General features: G+C 33.2%; 2 protein-coding genes and 1 long non-coding RNA gene across 4 annotated transcripts; 2 read left to right on the forward strand and 1 right to left on the reverse strand.

Annotated features, from left to right (window-relative positions):
* Positions 1-7,622: 7,622 nt before the first annotated feature.
* Positions 7,623-14,616, forward strand: LOC133691465 (sulfate transporter 1.2-like). Of its 2 annotated transcripts, XM_062111981.1 has the most exons (16): positions 7,623-8,111; positions 8,239-8,300; positions 9,051-9,203; positions 10,093-10,452; positions 10,550-10,598; positions 10,696-10,906; positions 11,027-11,201; positions 11,352-11,417; positions 11,512-11,625; positions 11,759-11,875; positions 11,986-12,112; positions 12,507-12,793; positions 12,887-13,077; positions 13,593-13,678; positions 13,778-13,854; positions 14,045-14,616. In XM_062111981.1, exons 4-16 carry the CDS (start codon positions 10,156-10,158, stop codon positions 14,186-14,188), a joined length of 1,941 nt encoding a protein of 646 aa, XP_061967965.1. In that variant the 5' UTR covers positions 7,623-8,111; positions 8,239-8,300; positions 9,051-9,203; positions 10,093-10,155; the 3' UTR covers positions 14,189-14,616. The 2 variants fall into 2 exon arrangements, with proteins under 2 accessions (XP_061967965.1, XP_061967964.1); XM_062111980.1 differs by lacking the exon at positions 9,051-9,203 and having other exon boundaries at positions 7,700-8,111.
* On the reverse strand, positions 9,382-10,097 carry LOC133691466 (uncharacterized). The gene is made up of 2 exons (XR_009841687.1): positions 9,981-10,097; positions 9,382-9,890 (listed from the first exon to the last, which is right to left on the reverse strand). It is a non-coding gene; the product is annotated as an uncharacterized LOC133691466 (long non-coding RNA).
* A 3,326-nt stretch (positions 14,617-17,942) lies between the features above and the next one.
* On the forward strand, positions 17,943-21,276 carry LOC133692300 (uncharacterized). Its single transcript, XM_062113139.1, has 9 exons — positions 17,943-18,436; positions 18,753-18,891; positions 19,024-19,145; positions 19,302-19,505; positions 19,751-19,810; positions 20,003-20,141; positions 20,261-20,379; positions 20,565-20,789; positions 20,967-21,276. Exons 1-9 carry the CDS (start codon positions 17,987-17,989, stop codon positions 21,159-21,161), a joined length of 1,653 nt encoding a protein of 550 aa, XP_061969123.1. The 5' UTR covers positions 17,943-17,986; the 3' UTR covers positions 21,162-21,276.
* Positions 21,277-21,841: the final 565 nt, after the last annotated feature.

Raw genomic sequence — 21,841 nt, forward strand, 5'->3', positions numbered from 1 at the left:
ATACATGAAAAAACATGCATAATTATTTTTTTAAAAAAATATCTGATCTCATCAAAACACGTGTGAAATAGCATGTTGACCTATCCAGGCCAATTTTTTCCCTCCATGATATGTCTCGATCATGCTTTCTCTACTTCAATCTTTGCTATTGATGCAGCCCAACCCAACAGGCAAACCTCAAACCAATTCGAGTATGTATTTTCCACTCCTAAAAATAACACCGAAATGTCTCCATGGATGGTAATTATTCAAAATTCAAATTTAAAATCCTAATTTTCTCTTTTTCAAAAAAACCAAAGATATTAAAAAAAAACCTGAACTAATTGTTTATATCTAAATCTAAATTTTAACTTTCTTAAATTATTTATCTATTTTGTTATAAATTTTTAGATTTTTATATTTACGAGATTCGCATTAAAGAGGTTTTTAGTATTAATTATTTTACTAGTTTATTTTTTAGTGGGATAAAATAAAAATCTTAACTTAGTAAGATTAGTAAGACTATTTAAAGTCTCCTTAAGTATTTAGATCAATGAGAACAAGAAATAGAGAAAAACATTAGCTGTGATTTTATTTTTTAAGGAAAAAAATGTACATGAGTTTTGTTAAACATTGAGATCGACATTTTCACTCTTTTATAAATTATATAATTTTAAAAAATTGTTTATTTCAATAGAACATGATTACTTAATCCATTACTCAATTTATGCACCTAAAATGCCAATGTGGACGCAATCTACGTAGAAAGTTTGGGAAAGAAACGTTGAGGCAGCTTGTATCTAGACAGATATAATAAATCTTTATAATGTTTTCACACGTAGGCTCCAGTAAAAGAAAATGAAAATGAATTTAAGGATTTGTTTGTTTAGTGTAAAATATTTTAGAGAGAAATATTTTCTTGTATTTGTTTTCTATAAAATTAATGAATATAAAATATTTTACAAATAATAATTACAATATCATCTAATTATTTCAATTGTCATTTTTATCTTACCATCACCGATATCTCCTTTTCTTCCATATCTATTACCATTTTTTTTTTCATAACTAAAACATCATTATCGCTTTCACCATCATTATCATAACCACTACTATCTCCTTTATTATTATATTACCGCTGTCATTGTATATACCACCACACCCCCACTAAAAAATATTTACATAAAAAATATTTTATGCAAAAGTATTTTTCAAACCAAATATTAAAAGTATTTTACATACAGAATATTTTATTAAAAAAATATTTATCCCTCAAATATTTTACACAAAATAAACAGTCAATAATCACACTAAAAATATGTTTGAGCAACGGGAATGATATCCTCATGATGATTAGACAATGACTCCGCTAAATAAGGTACTATTGAATAATGTAATAAGAAGTAATTTAAATAAGAAAGATTTAGATTTTCCATGTCCATAATAATACTACGATAAATTATCTTAGTTTATTAATAATCATTTCATTAATGATTGAAGAGTATTTTAAAACTAATTTATGTGTAAATCGAGATAAAATGATTTTATGATAAATAATTGTGAATTTTTTATAATTTATACATTCAAAATTTAATGGTTGTACAGTTTTTTTATCTTAACAAGAATAAAAGATGGCTTAATTTCATAATCCAATGCTCCTTATTGTTTAAGGATCAATGCATGAGATTCTTAACCCACTTTTCTAAATCATCATTGATCTAAAAGTCGATTAGTAGCCTTAAATTCTCCATGCATGCATTATCCAGCTGGTGTCTCGATCGAGGGGAAGAAAATCACTGATTTGATTCATTAAAATAATTAAATTGCCTAATCATCATCGATTCCCAAATTAGATGAAGCTGGACTGGTCCCATGTGTTAAGCACTTGCCTAATAATTAAAGAGACAAACTAAACCTAGCTAATAATACAATTAAGAGGTGCTTACCTATATTCTCGGCGGGATTTATACCCCTTTGGTTGGCACATTCCTGCAAGTGTACAATATCATGATTGAATTTGTGCTCCAAATTTGGTCCAAGATTGTGTAATCTCATGACTTGGCTGTAAGGGGCAGTTTGGAATCTATATTTGCATCTCATAAGCATATTGAGCATATTAATTGTGTTTGCCCAAAGTTAACGACACTTAATTTTTGCATTAATGATGTGAGATTTGCCCCAAGTTGAGCAAGTGCCCAATAATTCAAGAGAGCATGGTGTGGCAAGGACAAATTAGAGGAACATAATGAGACATGTAGAAGAGAAAAGGTTCAAAGAAAAATGCAATAAAGAGCGGTCTACATATACCTGCATGATTTACATTTTCTTTTCAAGGCAGTACATGTATTTTACTTGGAAGAGAGTTTTTGATAACGCGATCCTCGCTTAAATTTTGAATTTTTATTTTTATTTAAAATAAAAAAAATTTATGATTTTAGATCGTTTTGACGTGCCGATATTAAAAATAATTTTTTAAAAATAAAAAAACATGTCATTTTGATATATTTCTAAATAAAAAATACTTTAAATCGCTATTGCTATCATAATATCATCTATAACACGACGACGATGAACCCAGTAACGTTTCACTATATATTATTTTATATTCTATATAATTATTTATTATAATTTTTTCCTTTTAATTAATAGCTTAGGGGGTAGATTTAATATTAGTATAAATAAAGTTGTTTTGTTTATTTTTTGATAGAATTTGATATTTTGATAATTTTAATTAAAAAAATATTCCTTTTCTCTTATTTGAGAAATTATCTACAACATCTAATATTTTTTAAAAAAATTCTGTAATTCAATCCCTTCATATTTTTCTTTCAAACCCAATTAATCTACGTACATGAAGCAAAACTTGAAATCAATGCCTCTAGCTCATTGAGAATTATAAATAGCTAGCTTATCTAATTAAACTCTGAAAAAAAAAGATGTAAATTTGTAACTGTTGACTTAGAATAAACTGAACCTTTTTTCAAAAAATCTTTAGTTTGATAGACATCCAATTATTAAGGGCGGAAAATGCATTATCTTGTGTGCTTTGACAACTCAAAAGTTTAAACAACGTGACATTAAGATGAAGTAGTGGAAAAACTTCGTTGAAAAAAAAATATTGACTTTTCATGATCGATGAGATTTGATTCCTTGTGGAACAAGGATACTTTGTTATTTAAATCCTTTGTTATTTAAATCAGTATTTAATTTTGTTTTATAAAGTGACATGCAAGTAAAAATTAAAAGGGATGAAACATTTATTTTTGGAATGTAAAGAAGAGATGTGTGTTGTTTTTCTTGTTTAGTGAATAGATAGTAAGTGTAGTGTTTCTTAATGAATAATCCTCAGTATTTATTGCCCTTTCTCTCTCAAAATCAAAAAATATATAGCTTGAAAAATATCATAAAATAAATATTATTCATGAATAATATCATGGAGAAGAAATATTACCATATAAATAGTACTATTAATAAATAATAAAATAAGATGAGATGAGGTAGCTTAGTCAGACCAAGCCGAGAGAAGAGAGAGAAGAGGTAGTGTAGCTCAGTCTAACCAAGTTAGAGGACCCGAAATTCATTCTAAATAAGCTTTGCGTAAATATTTTTAATGAATACCAATTAAAATTATACAAAGATAAGGGATGAAAGATACATAAAAAAAAAAATAGAACTCGGTCGGGCCATGCCCCACTGAGGATGCTAGGAAGCTTCTTTTTCTTTATTTTATATTGTATCATCACATTAATTTTAGAGATATATCTTATAGCATCCCATAATAACTTATTCTACGTGTGGTCTATTTTATGTATACTTATTTTCATGATAAACTCTTACATTTTTTATATATATTGGCCCTCTCAGTTTTTTAATTTTAATTATCCACTTTAATAAGTATTTTCCCTCCAGTTTTTCTAAGGACTCCACCTCACTATTGAAAGCGGTGTGCGTGTGCAGATGGCAAGATCAATTATTGGACTTGACATAATTATTTGAACATGATAAAATACATATTCTGTATGATCCATATGGGACCGAGAGGGCTTACATCATCGGAGAAGGTGTAACGGAACTTCGAAACCATTATTGAAGCTTGCATGCTGTCAGCTCCCTTCTCTTCCTCCTCGCGTGGCAATTAGACTACAGCATAATCTAAGCATTAAAATCCAGTATCATATCCATCTTTCGTCAGTACACAAGTTGACTCCCACCATATGAACTCGTTGTTGCAGGATTTGAATTTTAATTTATGATTAACTGAAAGGTGTCTCAATTAAAATTATTTATATATTTTTGGACGGTTAACCAAATTAAATTAGTATTTCACATTATATGAGCTAGCTAGTGATAAGAAGAACCGGTGGTGCAGCGGTGTCCGCTGAGAGGATGATTAGAAACATTTTATCTCCATTCACACTGTCAGAACTTCACTTATCTTTTGCTTCAATGGATGAATCAACTTTGATTTTCAAGATTTTATACATTAAAGAAAATATTTGATTGTTAAAAAATAAAGAAGCAACAAGTCAGCTTTTAAAAAATCAGTGCTCTGCGGCAATGGATAAGATTTCTTTGAAAAAAACTGCAACTTGTTAAATAAAAAATTTGGATTCAATCAATAAACTTAAATATTATCCAATTTAATTTTAAAGAAAGGAATCATAAAAATAAATATTAATAAAAAAAATTATGAAAAAAAAGAACAATAAAAAAAAGATCAGGGCTAAAATTTGGCAAGAAAAATCCCCAATAAGAATATTGAAATTTGAAGAAAAAAATGATCCTAAACAAAATAAAATTGCAATTAAAGAAATTAGGATTAAACTTGAAAGATTAAAAAAATCATAGGAGGTGAAATTAAAAATCATTTATAATGTGATAGATTATTTATAGACTAAAAAATGGTATGGGTGAAATAAAAAAAATTATTGAGGGCTAACCAAATAGAATAAAACTGAAAAAAATTAAAAATTAAAATAAAAGTTAAAAAAAGATGATAAAAAATCAATTTCAAAAAGGAAAAAAAACATGACAAACCTCTTAAACTTGATCTAATCTCTTAAAGTCATATCCCGTGAAATCTTTGACTCAAATTCAATCAAGAAAGATAATTCTCAACCAGTTTAATTTTGAAGGATGAGATCGGCAGAAGAATATTAATAATAAAAACTTGAAAAAGCAACTAAAAGAATGAGAATAAAAATTGATAAAAAAAATCTAAGGAAGACGCAATTTAATGAGAAGATAAAAATATAATTCCAAATAAAATAAATAGCAATTAAAAGAACAAGAATCAAATTTTAAAGATTAAAAAAATAATAGGGGTTAAATTAAAAAAAAATATGTAAAAATCAAGTGAACTCAAACAAACATCCTAAACTTGATCAAATCTAAAAAAACTCATAACTTATGAAACCGAATCTAAGTCTAATCAAGAAGTTTATTATGAGCCAATTTAAAAATATAAATTTAAAAAATTTGTCAAAGAAAAAAATCAACAATCAAAAGAATAAGGATTAAATTTGATAGGAAAAAAAAAACAAAAGAGGATGAAATCATGAAACAAAACCAATTTAAAAGATGATCCCAAATAAAAACTTGTCAAGTCCAAAAAAATAGCAATCAAAAGAACATGAATTAAATTTGATAGGAAAAAAAAGCTAAGGAGGGTGAAATCGCAAAATAAAATCAATTTAAAAAATAACTTAAAACTAAAAAAATAAGAATCAAAAGAACGAGGATTAAATTTGAAGTATTAAAAATATAATAAGGGTAAAATTGAAAAGATACAGTAATTTTATAAATCATTCAAGATAAAAAAAACATAATAAAAAGAAAATGAACCAAATCTGATGAACCAACAAATTAAATGGTTGTTCTTGAATTTGGCAAGGGTTGTCGCAGAAATCTAGGTGGGGAGAGAGAGAAGGGGAGAAGAAATGGCTAACGGCGCCAAACCACTGTGAATGGTGACACATGCACAACCTCGTGGGGTTGGGAACGTCGAGACCTTCCAAACACCGCTTTGGAATGCTGCGTTTGGTGGTTGGACAGCCCCTCACGCACCGCTAGAACAACGCAATGGCCATCCACATACTGGCTTCTAGGTTTTTTTTAATTATATTTAATAAAATTAATTTACAACAATGCCCTATAACCCTTGAAATTTACAATAAAACACAAAGTAAAATGACAAAAAAGCTATTAGATGAGAGTTTAATTGGTTTTGTCTTTAAAGGTATTAAAGTAATTATACTATTTTATAAAAATAAAAATACAAAAATATTCTTATGTTGTAAACATTGAATTATTTTATTCAGGGGTTAATTTTATTATCCATTAAAAAACATAATTATTAAAATAACCCATACAAACCTTAAAAAAATATTTATATCATGGTTAAAATACCAGCCTATCCTCGAAAAGAGATTAAAAAATTAAATAATAAGTGACAGATATAATAATTATGTTATAATAATAAACAGTCAGCTGTGTACTGAGAGACGATAACTTTAGCAGCAGCAGCTTTAATGTTTTTTGATAATAATAAAACAATCCCTAGTGGAAGGAAAGCTTCCTTGGCAATCGCAAGAGGTATGCCACGTAAGGAAGGATAAACAGGAAAGAGAGAAATAAATAAAAGTGTTGACGATATTGTTATTTCTAATCCAAAGGTGATGGACCTCCCCTGATTACTCGGCGGACGCCTCGTGAGAGCATCGGAGGGCCTACAATGCGCCAAGTCTTGCCTTTCTTGATTCTTTTGTGAATTTTTGTGGTTACGGAAAGCGAACAAAAACTTTAACATGCATCCCGTTGTATCATATTCTAGCTCGATATCCTAATTATATTTTATCCACTAATTCCACGGTCTTCTCGATTTTAAGCCTTTTCTAGGTTTGACTTCCAACGAGCACCCTTTCCTTGAACTCGCCCATGACGTCTAAAAAACCATTTGCTAATTTGGCTTTGAGGGTAAACTGTTTTAAAAAATAATTGTTTAGTTATATTGTACTACCGGTTTAAGAAAATAGTTTAAATAGTTGTTGAGATATAAATCATAGATAATATAAGGAAAAAGAAACTCAAAAATCATTAAAAATAAATAAATCAAAGTTGGCCTATGACATTTTCATCAAAATTTAAATTTTTTTATTTAAAATATTTAAAATATTTTTATATTGTTTTAATGTGTTTTTAGCCTATCTTCCCTCGTGAAATCAACATGGATTCGCCTTATATTATATGGGTTGTATATATTATATGCATTCGCGGAATAAGTTATTTGCCAGTGTTAATAATAAATTTTAAAAAATATATTGTTTTAATGAATTTTTAAATGAAAAATATTTTAAAAAATAATCATTATTATAATATTAAAAACTAAAAAATTATTGTTGAACGCAACTATAATAATATCAGATAATTAGATAAATATATTTAAAAAAATAACCATAACAATATCGGAAAAACACGTAACCCTAGAAGCAACCCAAGTTTGAAAATGTGAACAGGGAGAACCTGGACCCAAACACGTCCTCGTTCAACAGACCACTGACGTTTACGACTAAAGGCACGCAAGCAGGCAGGATGGAGAAAGAAAAGTTATATTATCGATAAACGTTGACATAAACAGCAGAGGCGTAGAATAAAGTGGTAGCATCGTATGGTGTTTCTCTTTGTTTGACTTTTCCCCGTGGCAGCTCCGTAAATAACTAGAGTCCAAGTTTCCTACCATGAAACAATAACCAAACTTCATGGATTTAAGATTGGGTTTATGCTTTTTTACCAAATCTTTTTTTTTTCCCTTCTGTTAGATTGACAGAGAAGAGAAGCTAATGTCCTATTATTAAGTTTGAACTCGGCAATCAAACAGAGAGTGACAAAAAGAAAAGACTCTTTTTTTTTTCTTATTTCTTTGCCAGATATTTTTCCTGGGTTCACCTTCTTTTTAGCAATAGCAAAAGAAATAGTAAACACAGGGAAGAACCTGAGCTGGACGCATCGTTGTAAGAAAAATACATTGAATCTGGACAGGATTTGGGGGCTGTGTTGTTGTTATAGGATACACAGATAAGGGTTTTCCTTGTTTGATTAATAAACACTATCAAGTTTGGCGCACGTAATATTGGGTAGGTGATAACTGTTTAATTTAAGGTTTTATTACTACTTTATAATTTTGTAAATTCTACTTCTTTTTTTGCCTCTTGTTTAATATATTTTATTGTCCTCTTGTTCCTCCTCCTTTTTTACTTACAGAAATGGGCGAGGACTGTGGTTAATCTTATATGGTTTTCGTTACAAAGTGCATGAACGAGGAGGTGAGATACAATGTCTTTTAATTTCTTGAACCCATCTTCCTCTATCATCTTCTAAAAAGACATGCAATTTGGGAGATTCACATTTGTTAGTTTCAAATCATAGAAAGGAAAAGGGGACCCTTTGAATTCTGGGTTTTGCTTCTCATCATCATGGTATTGTTTTTTCTGCCTGCACATTGAAAGAAAACAGTAACAGACCGAAAGTTTTACAGTGTTATCCTGTGACATTTCTTTTTAACAATGTAGGTTGAGTATAGTGATATACAATGATTTGGGTGTTGCTTCATGATTAATTAATTAAATAAACAAATCAATCAATGCTTATGACGTGCTTTCGTTGTTGCAGTCAAGTTGGCTTTTAGGGTTTTGCGGAGAACACAAAATTGATTATTGAACTAAACGATCATGTATAAAATAATTTTTGATGTCCTGTTCGTGTCCTGTCTGAATATCGCATTCCTGTTTTAGGGTTTTAGCTTTTAACCATAAATGCTTAAATGCAGTCATTGAATGTCATTTCTTCAATAGAATAATGCAAAAATTGCTGTTCATTTTATGTTTGGATACGAATATCCCTTTTCTTTGTGGACAGGACAGGGCCTTTTTCTTGTTTCTTTTGGTTGCTTTTTTCTGGTCCATAAGAACCATGGAAATTAATAACCTAGTTAGAAAAAGGAAGTTAAAAGCTTAGAACGAAAATGCTCTTTTTTCTAATGACTAATTGTGGTTGGAGAGGAGTTCCGTTTTCAGGCTTTTCACTTTGTGATACCAAATCCTTAGGCAACAAGACATTAAACCTCATTTCGCTTTACATTAGCCATGAACTATTGATGGTTTGAGGAGAAAACATGCCAGGAAAGCGAAAGGTGCCAGTTTCTTAGCTGCTGCCACGTATGCTCCCAGGTCAACTACTCTCATATTGCAATTTTTTACTTCACAAGCACCACAATTATGTAGGCGATGAAAAACTGCTTACATCTATCACCAAGTGTTGAATAATCCATGTCTAGATCGGTCGGAAATAATAAAGTCGCCGTCCACTTTGCTCTGTATCATGTATTTGACATGTAAGAGATCTAGATTCATACTTAACTACTAAAAAATAGAATTAGCAACGGACGATTCCGTTGCAAATAATACTAACATCTGTTGCTAAAATAATTTAGCAACGAAATTAACAACGATAAAAATTGAATGTAGATTTGTCGTTGCTGATTTTTTTATAACGGATTTGTCCGTCGCTGATTTAGCAGCTTGGTTGGTAATCATGATTCTCTCTCTCTCTCTCTCTCTCTCTATATATATATATATATATATATATATGTTAATTAGGAAGGTTTGACCAGTGATCCCTTTCAGAAATTATATAAGCAGGAGCGTCTATACTTTCATTCATGTTCAAGACGGCTTAGCATTTCCCTTGTCCTAAACTTCTCTCCATGCTAGCTTCCTTTGTTGTGGTTAGCTTCAATTTCTTGACTATTGTTCACTGACAAAAGTTCCATTTTGTTAGTTTGTCAGCGTCTTTCCACTTCTTTAGCTTCTGCTTAGCTTTTCTTTGGGGAGACTATACTGAATATGCTTGATGTTCTGTTAATAAATTTCAGAGTTTGTACTTGAATAGGTTTACTGTACATGCTAATAGAACACATCAAGAACAAAATAGAAAACGATATTTACCTTGGTTTGATTCAGTATTTCAAGCATTCGCCTCATATTCTTTGTGCGCAGTTATGATCAGCATTGCCTTCTTTCTGATAATGATCATCTTGTAAACTGTCCTGCATTACAGGTAAATTAGTTGTCTACGTCTTCAGTGCTTCATTCAACTGAAGAGAACCTTGAAAAAAAAGTTATGGATATTCGAAGCCTGTCCTCCTCTCGCCGTCATCCTCAAGATGCACCTTATGTTCACAAGGTTGGACTTCCTCCTAAGCAAAACCTCTTCAGTGAGTTCAAAGCCACTGTGAAAGAGACATTCTTTGCGGATGATCCTCTACGTCCCTTTAAGGACCAACCGAGGTCTAAAAAGTTCATCCTGGGCCTCCAAGCTATATTCCCTATTTTTGAATGGGGAAGAAGTTACAATTTTGCAAAATTTAGAGGTGACCTCATTGCCGGGCTGACCATTGCTAGTCTTTGCATTCCCCAGGTAGATTATCTGCTTAAAAGATACGTGAGCAGCAGCAATATTGTGTAGTCCCCACTTTGCACTATTTCTAATAGTCTACATTTTTGGAAAAAATCAGGATATCGGGTATGCAAAGCTTGCAAATTTGGATCCTCAGTATGGATTGTGTAAGTTTCCCTCACTTGCGTGCATCTTGCATTGCTTTTCCTCTTTCTTGAGTCTGATGGTGTGTTTCTGTTGTTTTTGTTTTAAAATGTTTTTCAGACTCCAGCTTTGTTCCACCTTTGATATATGCCTTCATGGGTAGTTCAAGAGACATAGCAATAGGACCAGTGGCTGTGGTGTCTCTCCTGCTGGGGACTCTGCTTCATAATGAAATTGATGATCCTGTAGGCAATGCAGCAGAATATCGGAGGCTGGCATTCACAGCCACATTTTTTGCTGGAATCACTCAAGTAACCCTTGGGTTTTTCAGGTTAATGTTTCCAAAGGAGATTAAACTTTCAGCTTTCTTTCATATTGCAGTTTTTTTTAGTGTCTCTCTATCTATTATATCTTTCTGTTAACATCATACTGGTTGGGAACAATTTATCAGGTTGGGGTTTTTAATTGACTTTCTATCACATGCTGCTATTGTCGGTTTCATGGGTGGAGCTGCCATCACAATTGCCCTCCAACAGCTTAAGGGTTTTCTTGGGATAAAAGATTTTACAAAGAAAACTGATATTGTTTCTGTAATGCACTCAGTATTTGACTCAGCTCATCATGGAGTAAGTTCTCTCCCCCTTGCTCTCTGACTTGTAGTGTAGCCTTTTTCTTACCTTTAAAATGTGAACTACTATCTAGTAAATTGAGAATCCCTAGTTAAATAAATTCTCATATCTGTGGTCACTGATTTGTGTACAACAAATATTTCGCAGTGGAACTGGCAAACTATTGTTATTGGAGTGAGCTTTTTATCTTTCCTTCTTGTTGCCAAGTACATTGTAAGTCTGATCAAAGTCTAATTATACTAATTCTTATGTGAACTGTTACCTTATTGCAAAACTTTTCTAATTCTCACCATCATTTGAGCAATAGGGAAAGAAGAACAAGAAATTCTTCTGGGTGCCAGCAATTGGTCCGTTGATATCTGTTATTCTGTCAACATTTTTTGTGTATATAACCCGTGCGGATAAGCAAGGAGTTCAAATTGTAAGAAATTCTCGTTTTTTCCTTCAATTATAACGTGCATGATTCTGTGATTACAATTATGGTTGGGACATCAGAAGTAGTGATAGCTGCAATGGCTATGGTATCACTATTAATTATTCTGTGATTTTTGAAGGTGAAACACATACACCAAGGAATAAATCCCTCCTCTGTGAATCAAATATATTTCAATGGTGACTATTTGCTAAAAGGTGTTAGGATTGGTATTGTGGCTGGGATGGTTGCTTTGACGGTGAGATAACTTTGCAAGCTATTGTCAATTTGCACATTATATTAAGAGAATTTGGTCATCAATCATCTAACAGACTTTGTATTCCCTTTATCTTGGAATGGGATTTTCAGGAAGCCATAGCAATTGGAAGAACATTCGCCGCGATGAAAGACTATCAGCTGGATGGAAACAAAGAAATGGTGGCACTAGGAACTATGAACGTTGTTGGTTCAATGACTTCTTGCTATGTGGCAACAGGTGAGAAGGATGCCCATATAAATTATGGCACCTTACATTTTAATAATGACAACGAAGTGTATCACCTATTGTGGATGCGTAATCATATATGATCTAGACTCGACTATAGAAACTTCATTTTTCTGAGCAGCCATAAAATCCAATCAATTAAAAGGAAAAGTAGATGTGAACTTTTCAATCATACAGCTACTTACAATCGATCTGTCATGACGCCTAAGTTAGAATAGATGCATATAATGGTTCCCAAACAAATGTTTGACTACTAGATGTTTTGATCTTCCTTTTGGGTTGAGTTTGGCATGGGAAACTCCTTAGGGCTAATATGAGGAGGTTCATGTGATTGTGCAAATCCTTTGAATTCACTATATTTTTCTCTCATGTTCATTACTTGCAGGTTCATTTTCTCGATCAGCTGTGAATTACATGGCTGGCTGCCAAACTGCAGTCTCAAACATTGTTATGGCGATAGTTGTATTTTTCACGTTGCAATTTTTGACACCTCTTTTCAAGTATACCCCAAATGCTATACTCGCAGCCATAATTATATCAGCTGTGATCGGGCTGATTGATTTTGATGCAGCATATTTGATATGGAAGATTGACAAATTTGATTTTGTTGCTTGCATGGGAGCATTCTTTGGTGTAGTTTTTGCTTCTGTTGAGATTGGCCTCTTAATTGCAGTAAGAATTATGATACCCGCCAGCTAAAATCCTTGCATTACTATATATGATTGCCAGGATTAATTAAATTATGTTTTCATTGTGTCATGGAAGGTTTCGATATCCTTTGCCAAGATTCTCTTACAAATTACCAGGCCCCGGACCGCAATTCTTGGAAATCTACCAAGGACAGCTGTATACAGAAACATTCTACAATATCCTGAAGCAGCTAAGGTCCCTGGTGTTTTGATAGTGAGAGTCGATTCTGCGATCTACTTTTCTAACTCTAATTACATCAAAGAAAGGTAAAGATGTTTTTTGGCCTTTTAGCTATTCGATTCATGTGTATTTTGTGTTGTTTTGGTGGAGAAAGACCATCTATGAATTGAAATCGAACCGTGGGCTGTTATTTTTTTCCTGTCTCACGCTTCTAATTAAGTACCTTTTTCTTTGAGGTTTTGGCTTTAGCTATAATGGAAGAACACAACCCTAGTATTTGTAAGACTTGTTTTGATTAGGAAGCTACCTGAATAGAGTTGAACTGTAGATGATAGGCAATTAGAAAGTCAAACAATTTGTATGAGTGACTATGATGGATAAATTCAGTAATTTTATAATCTGGTCAGGCTGTTTTGTTGGCTTGGGGGAGGCATTTGAAGCTTAAACTTGTGGAATTCGTGTGTTTGAAGCGCTATGGTTGCAGCGTTCATAAGTAAAAGGAGCTTAAGACATAGCTATGATTTTATTATTTAGAGTTTCGCAAGAAGTTGAGATTTCCTGCAGCAGCTTTGGTGAGGCTAAAGATGAGATTTTCTTGCAGGATATTGAGATGGTTGAGGGATGAGGATGAGCTAGTAAACAAATCCGGCCAGACCAAAATCCAGTTTTTAATTGTGGAGATGTCACGTAAGCTGTTCTCTGCTGAATCTTCATTGCTATCTACGAGCTGACTTGCTAATATTTAATTTCAAAACTCATTTACGATGCTTTTGGATTTGGTGCCAGCCGTTACTGACATTGACACCAGTGGCATCCATGCGATGGAAGAGTTATTCAGAAGTCTCCAGAAAAGAGAGATTCAGGTGATTAACTCTTGCACGTTAACACTGCCACCTAATATGTTATGAAATCTAAGCTTGTAAATGAACTACAGCTACATTGCAGTATCATACACGCCTCTAGAACTAACACACAAACACATGTAATACGATAATATGTGCTTCGTTGTTAAGAAAAGTTGCCTTACCGGATGTTCCTTGTGCTGTTGCACAGCTTATCCTAGCAAATCCTGGAACGGCGGTGATTGATAAGCTCCATGCCTCTGGTTCTGCACAATTGATTGGAGAGGACAAAATCTTCCTCACGGTTGCTGATGCCGTGGCATCATGCTGTCCAAAATCGATGGGAGAAGTTTGAATTGTGGTTTTTGTGTTTGAGAGATGAGATCTCAGGGCTGCTGTGCTGTGTGGGCATTAGAATGGGGGGAGCAATAATGTTGAGTGGTGGTGGGTCATTGTAAAGGTGGTTTGTTCAGTGGATTGTCAGTGCTACCCTCCCTCCCTATTACCATAACACAGGAAAGGTGCATTGTATGCTCTGCATCAAGGGATAAGTTCAAGAAGGAAAGGTAAAAAGCAGTGGAAAAAACAAAAATAAAAGGGGGTGGGAGGCGATAAGGATCTGGTCTTTTCTTTTTTTTTTTTTTTTTTTTGGTGTGTATATTTGTGAAATGTGAATACATGTATGACCATAAAATCCGAGTATAATTTGCATTCCGTATACGGTGAATTCGAGGAATGGTGTTATTCAAGGCAGTTAATTTGCATGTCGCAATTCTTTCACCAGTTTTCAAGCTTCTCTGTTCTATTTTCTCCCTAGTTCTGCTGAACTCCCATCCCCTCTTCTTCTTGTTTCTCTTTTTTTTTTTTTTTTTTAACAATGTGAATATTCTGATCAGCTGTATACCTTAATTAATTAACTCTACAAGTCATCATAAAATTAACAAACATATAAGTTTATAATGATTCTGAAATTTATAACAATTAAACTGAAAACTTTGAAGAACAAATCCAGAACGAAACAAGTTAGCTCCTCAAAATTACTCATCCGCTCTTCTTACCATTACAGGTGTTAGACATGATCGTTCACTGTTAAAGCTTTAGAGTTGTGACACTCCGATGCGTGCAGAGCAAGAAAAACAGGAGGAATCGAAGGAAAGGAAATCGGCACGCTATTTGCTTTCGTTGCAGTCAAAACGAAGCTATCAAGTAAAGAGACGTAATTTAACGGTGGGCCAAAAAATAAAAAGGAAGAGTATAATTGGCTGAGAAGAATCTGAAAGATGAGTTACGTGTTGAACAGTAGAAAAAATTGCAGAGACTTGTGGGGTCTGATATGGAAAAGGACATTGACATGTGACCCTCCAAATCCAGAGAGCAGGTTTTTGAATGAGGTAAGCGGGGCCCCTACAGCAGTGAGCTTTTTATTTTTTATTTTTTATTTTTTATTTTTTTTATTTTGTTGGGTTTTAAGAAGAACATCGACGAGAAGCAGGCCACATTCATTCTGACTTTTTTTATTAAAAAAAATGGCAATATGATGTGGAAAGGGATTCCATGCTGCATGGTAGCGTAATCTCTTCTCTCTTTTCTTTTCTTTTTTATTATTATTATTTTTTATTATTTTTTCTAATTAATATTTTAAGCAGTAGTGGTCCGACTATCGAAGGTGACATCTCCCATCATTTCTATGATAAGTGTTGGAGAAAATTCTTAAGGTGTCCTGGCATAATTAATAGCATTAATGTTGCTTTCTTGATTTATTTATTTATTTATTTATTTATTAAAAAAAGGTAGATATAAAAATGAGAGAGAGCCTGGATGAAGAAGTGTTTATCATTTTAGTCGGTTGTAGATTTGGATTTTTCAGTTTAAAAAATTACTAATAAAATTTATTAATTTATCTCATGCACCATCACTTTTTTCAGCTTTGAGGTTAAGATTCCTGCTATTTTAATGGCCATGTGTACTAGACCATTTATAGCCCAGACACCCCCCCCCCCCTTTTTTTTCTACCTTCAGTGTTTTTTCCTCTTAAATTTAAATTTGAATTCATTTTTTTTTTATTCAAACTGGTTCTTTTTATTTTTTTAGCTCAATTTCATTTAATTAAATAAATTAAAAATATATTTAGGATGTTATTTTTTTAATATGATTATAACATGTTTTTATAATATTAATGGATGTTTTTTTTATGCGGCCTTTTATAATAAATTTTATAAAAAAAATTTGCATTTACTACTTTTTTTCTTGCTTGTTTTTGTCATGGCTTTAGTAGATTAAAAAATTGATTCCAATAAATAAATTTATTAAATCTAACTAGATCCATGACTCGTGTGGCAAGTTTACCAAGTGAGCTCGGGTCGATCAAAAATATTATTGCTTTAAAATTATTTTTTTCAAAAAAATAAAACAAGGAATTTTGAAAAGTTTTGAGTCATATCGAGTTTTGGATAGAACAATCATGCTATGTTTGGACCTGCTAGGTTGAACGAGTCATATCAAACCAACTTCAACATAATATAATTATTTTATTTTAATTGAATTTTAAATTTATTTTTTTCTAAAAAATGGTACATAACTAAATTTAAAAAAAAATAAAAGCATGATGTGTGGCACAATATCATATTTATTGATTTTCTTATATCCCTCAACTTTCATTGGTTGTTTTTTTTTAATATTAATTGAAACATATGATTATCAATTATTTTTATTAAACACAAGAATCAAGCTTTCAATTTTTATTTGAAAATTTTATTATTTTTTAAAAAATTAACAATGCTCACATGTTTTTTTTTCATTAAAATTAATTTTTGATCTCGCACGTGTCACATGGTAAAAATTGGATTACTTATGGATAACCTTAAAAAGGCATGGTAAGAACATTGCTCACCGTGCCATTATTCATATAGGCATAAGCCCTTTTGGATTGCCATGGTGCTTCTTTTTTTTTCTCAAAAAATTGTTTTTTTACCTTCATAAAACCAAATTGAGAAACAATTGAAGTAAATTTGTTAAGAGAGGGCAAAATTAAAAGAAAAAAGAGAAACAATCTAAACTATGCAAGATAAAATCAATACATTAAAAACTTAAATTCTTTTTAGCATGTATCATATCATCATAAAATATTTAAGCAAAAAAACATGATTATATAAGCAAAGTCTAATATAAAAACAAAGCTTTGAGAATTTTTTTCAAAGTTATAAATATATTAGACTAATAAGCATTGATATATCGTTGCCTCAAATACATATAGTTTTAAATCTATAAACATGCAAAATAAAACTCATGTCAAATATATTTTCAACATAAATATAATAAAAGAATATTAGCATATATATTAAGCATTTATATATTCAAACTTGCAATTGATATAAAATTAAAGTCCTGTCATGCATACTAATAATAATAATTAAATTAAAAAAAGAAAAAAAATATTTATTTGTTGAAACATTTTAACGTAATAAAACTTTTGTTATTATCAATGATGAATATATTTGTTCTTAAAAGTTTACTGCTCGTTATTTATGTAATTAGAATGTTTGTAATATGTTTTTTAAAATTCTAACTACAACGTCTTAGTTTAGATGCGTACAAAAACTTATACAACTCAATTAAAAGCAATCACTCCAGTAGGATACCTGTGAAATGGCATCTCCATTGTCAAGAACACCTTCTGCAATCATGTCTTTCCCACCTTGCCATTGTTAACCAGTAGGTTGAAATACAAGCACGACAGTCCCCTGCATTCGCAGTTCTTAATCTCGGGGTTGATAGTAACATCATTATAAATCAACAAGTTACCATAAAATCACCCATTATCTATAATGTATCTTGCAATTGTTTCAGGACATGGAAGGGGGAGGATTGAGGGTTTTGCAGGGAACTAGTGGAGAAAATTTGGAAAAAAAAATATAAAATAAAACTTTTAAAACACAAAGATGTAATTTCTTTAAAAAGAAAAATAGAAGGGATGTGAAAACAGAGAGAGATTTGGGAGAATGGGCCTTAGCAATCAGGGGAATCAGAAATACAAGGAGATATTTCAATAGGCTACCGAGCACAATTGAAATGAACCCAGGCCCATATAAATAGGAGCACCCTATCGAATCCTATCCCCCCCCCCCCCCCAACTCATACTGCCTCAGTAAACGCCATGGCTCTTCTCCCTGTATTTCGCACTATCATCACCCATTTCTTCAAACCTAAAACCCTAAACCCTTCCCTCTCACCACTCTTCCAAGAACCCACTGTTAAAAATCTTTCCTTTCTTGCCAAGCACAAAACCCTTCTGAAACCCCATGCCTCTCTCAATTCAAAAACCACTTTACTTCTCAATGGTCAAGACCAGCGCTTTATGGGCCTAAATGGTACTGACGACAAGTCGATATCTACCACTATTGCAGCCATTGTAACCTCCGTGGGTGGACCACCTGCTTCCGTGGGGATTGTCAGGTTATCTGGTCCATCTGCCGTCGAGATTGCTGCACGTGTGTTTAAACCAATGAGAAAAAAGAAGAAGAAAGGACTTTGTGTGTGGAAGCCTACCAGTCATGTCGTAGATTACGGGGTGGTTTTGGATCATCAAGGGAATGTAGTTGATGAGGTATGTTTGTTTTTCCATGGTTTTTTGTGAGTGCTTAAAATGTTGAAAAGAGATCGTCATCAATGCTCTTGGAACTTAGCTGAGTAATCATAACTCATGAATTGGCGAAAAAATGCAATTTTTTCCTGCGGGATTTTTATTTTTGCAAACTGGATTGATGGGAGTGTTTTTCTGATAGTTTTTTTTATTTATTTTTAATTGAATGATTGAATGTCAAGTTTGTTGTTTTTATGGCCTGGTTGTTTTGGTTAGCCCACGGTCTTGGTCCTTCTTCCTTAAAAAAAAGGGTTTTATGTTGGTTTCTTACTTATTTCAGGTTTTAGCTGTACCCATGTTGGCTCCAAGGTCTTACACTAGAGAAGATGTGGTTGAGCTTCAGTGTCACGGGACTGAAGTCTGTCTTCGTCGTGTGCTGAAAGCTTGTATAGAAGCTGGAGCCAGGCTTGCAGAACCAGGTTGCCTTCTTATTTGATCTTGTTCTTGGACACATGAATTTTGGCAAGACAAATCTATGGCTTTCGACGACATTGACCGCCCTTCATGTGCATTGCCAAAGTGGTCAACTCTTTTTCGTTTCTCTCTTTCAGGTGAGTTCACTCTACGTGCATTTCTAAATGGCCGGCTGGACCTTTCGCAAGCTGAAAATGTTGGAAAGCTCATATCATCCAAATCCGTGGCTGCTGCAGATGCAGCCCTCGCTGGAATTCAGGTATGTGTTCTTTAAAGCACTCAATTTATCATCCATTTGTCTTCACAATTTAATCCTACCTCTGACCTTCAAGTAACTAGGAGTTCTTATTTACATCGATCATGTGAGGCTTTGTTGAAAGCATGGCTAGCAGCCCTGAAACAATTTCTTTGACAGGGAGGCTTTGCTTCTTTGGTCAAATCACTAAGAACGCAATGCATTGAGCTGCTTACTGAGATTGAAGCTCGTTTAGACTTTGATGATGAGATGCCGCCACTAGATTTGAATTTAATCATGGATAAAATACATTCCATGTCAGAAAATGTGGAGAATGCACTCAAGACAGCCAATTACGACAAGCTTTTGCAATCTGGATTACAGGTATCGGCATGACAACTTTCTAACTGTGGTTGCCTTGCATTGCTCAAGTTATCGTTAACTAGCAGATTACACGCATAATCTACAACTAGTAGGCTTGTTACTTTATCATTGCTTTGTAATTTGCATAATGCTCAAGAAATTGCAAAATCTGCTTTGTTTTGTGGTGATAAATTACACGCATAATCAAGTTGTCGATGATGTTTATGATTTTGATTTGGTGACATTCTTCTTTTGAAATCTGGCAGATAGCAATTGTTGGCCGTCCTAATGTTGGGAAGTCCAGCCTTCTTAACGCATGGAGCAAAGTATGTTGCAAAAACCACTTTCTTATAATTCTAGCTCTGGGCATCCATCCTTACCTTAGCAATAAAAAAAAGTTTGAGTTTAAGGTGTCATTTGACACAATGCCATCATAGTTGTTTTGTCATGATGTTTCCCTTCTTAAGTATAAACAGAATCGACATCTTTTGAGTTCCATGTTTCAATTTAGCGTGCAGAGTGAGCGGGCAATAGTTACAGAAATTGCTGGAACCACCCGTGACATTGTTGAAGCCAGTATTACAGTTGGTGGCATCCCTGTGGTCCTTCTTGATACTGCTGGGATCAGGGTGACTGATGATGTCGTCGAGAAGATTGGTAAATTTACCTGATAACTACGTCATGATTCTGTTGATGTCTTACCAGTTGCAAACATATTTGTGCACATATTATTGAATGAATGGATACCTGGGTTTCTTTTGTTGTTTTGCTTAAAGGTGTAGAAAGATCTGAAGCAGTTGCCCTGGGTGCTGATGTCATTGTTATGACAGTTAGTGCTCTTGATGGATGGACACCAGAAGACACCGAACTTTTGAATAGGATTGTATCTAAGAAGGTCTTACAGGCTACCTCTCTCTTTCTCTCTCTCACAAACACATGTGCCCACCCACGCACACACAAACACTATTTTAAATGTCGGTAGTATCCTTTTCTTAAGTTGGTGCTTCTCTATTTTTCCACTTTTAATGCGATGAACTTCGGATGGAGTTATAACTTGTTCCTTTGCTTTTGGAAATACAGAAATCAGTTGGCTCTTTTACACCAATGATCCTTGTAGTTAACAAAATAGACTGTTCTCTGTCCTTGTGTTCGGAATGGGTTGATAGGGGTGGTGGTTCTTTTAGTAAGCATGTTTTCACCTGTGCTATTACTGGTCAAGGAATTCAAGATTTAGAGATGGCAATTTCAGAGATTGTGGGTCTTAACAAAATTCCTGCGGGGGGACTCAAATGGACTGTCAACCATGTAAGCTACCTGTCAATGTGATTTCTCTTTCTTGTTTTGGTTGTCGGTTCTGCATTGCTTTGTGTTCTTATTTGTAATAACTATAATCCAATCGTTGGCTTTAGTTCTGAGTTTGACTCAAATCATGAGTTAATGTGCATTGAACTGACTCTGTGCAATTTAACAATCAAATATCAGAGACAATGTGAGCAGCTTGTGCGGATGAAGGAGGCTCTTGTAAGGTTGAAATCTTCAATTGAGGAGGAAATGCCCCTGGATTTTTGGACTATTGATTTGAGGGATGCTGCATTGGCTCTCGGACAGATAAGTGGAGAAAACATCTCTGAAGAGATTTTGTCAAACATTTTTGGTAAATTCTGTATCGGTAAATAGATGGTTCTTTTAGTGCTTTTAGACTTGTCTAAAATACGAAAACTTGTGATGCATATTTTTCATTTCCTCGCTAGTTTCTTGTTAGAAGAGTATTGAAATTGCACATGTTTTTGTTGAGTGTTTCATTTCTCCATAATAATGAATGTGATTTCTCCCTCAAGAAAAACATGGAAGATGACTTTGGTAATAGTGACTTAAAGGTGCACGTGGGCTTTTGGGTTTTCTCGATCGTCCATTGTTTTAAACCATTAGTAAAACTTAATACTTTCACTTCTGTTGCAGCATGGTACCCATGGGTGGAGAACTATGAAAAGAATGGGATAAAAGAAGGCATTGTTGGTCTAACCTGGTGGGCCGACTTAGAAACCTAGTGATCTGTGGCCTAATCGTTGCTGGGTTTGTAACTATACCAGTAGTAGAATCAAAACCTGGTTTACCCAGTTAAATCGTTCAATCCGATTAAGATTTGATTAAGATTTGGTAGAGAAAAAAAGTTGACTTAAAAAATAAGAAAAAACTAAACTTCCAAATAGTAGAAAGTTGAATTTATTAAGGTAATTAATTAATTGTATCTAACTTGTTAACCTAGCGGGTTGGTTCACAAATCAGTGACGACTCAAGATCTTGATTAGGTTAGGCTGGGCGTGACAACTATGGAGTTAGGTTGACAGCCCATCCTC

Source organism: Populus nigra, chromosome 4, assembly GCF_951802175.1.
Source record: "Populus nigra chromosome 4, ddPopNigr1.1, whole genome shotgun sequence".
Taxonomy (NCBI): domain Eukaryota; kingdom Viridiplantae; phylum Streptophyta; class Magnoliopsida; order Malpighiales; family Salicaceae; genus Populus; species Populus nigra.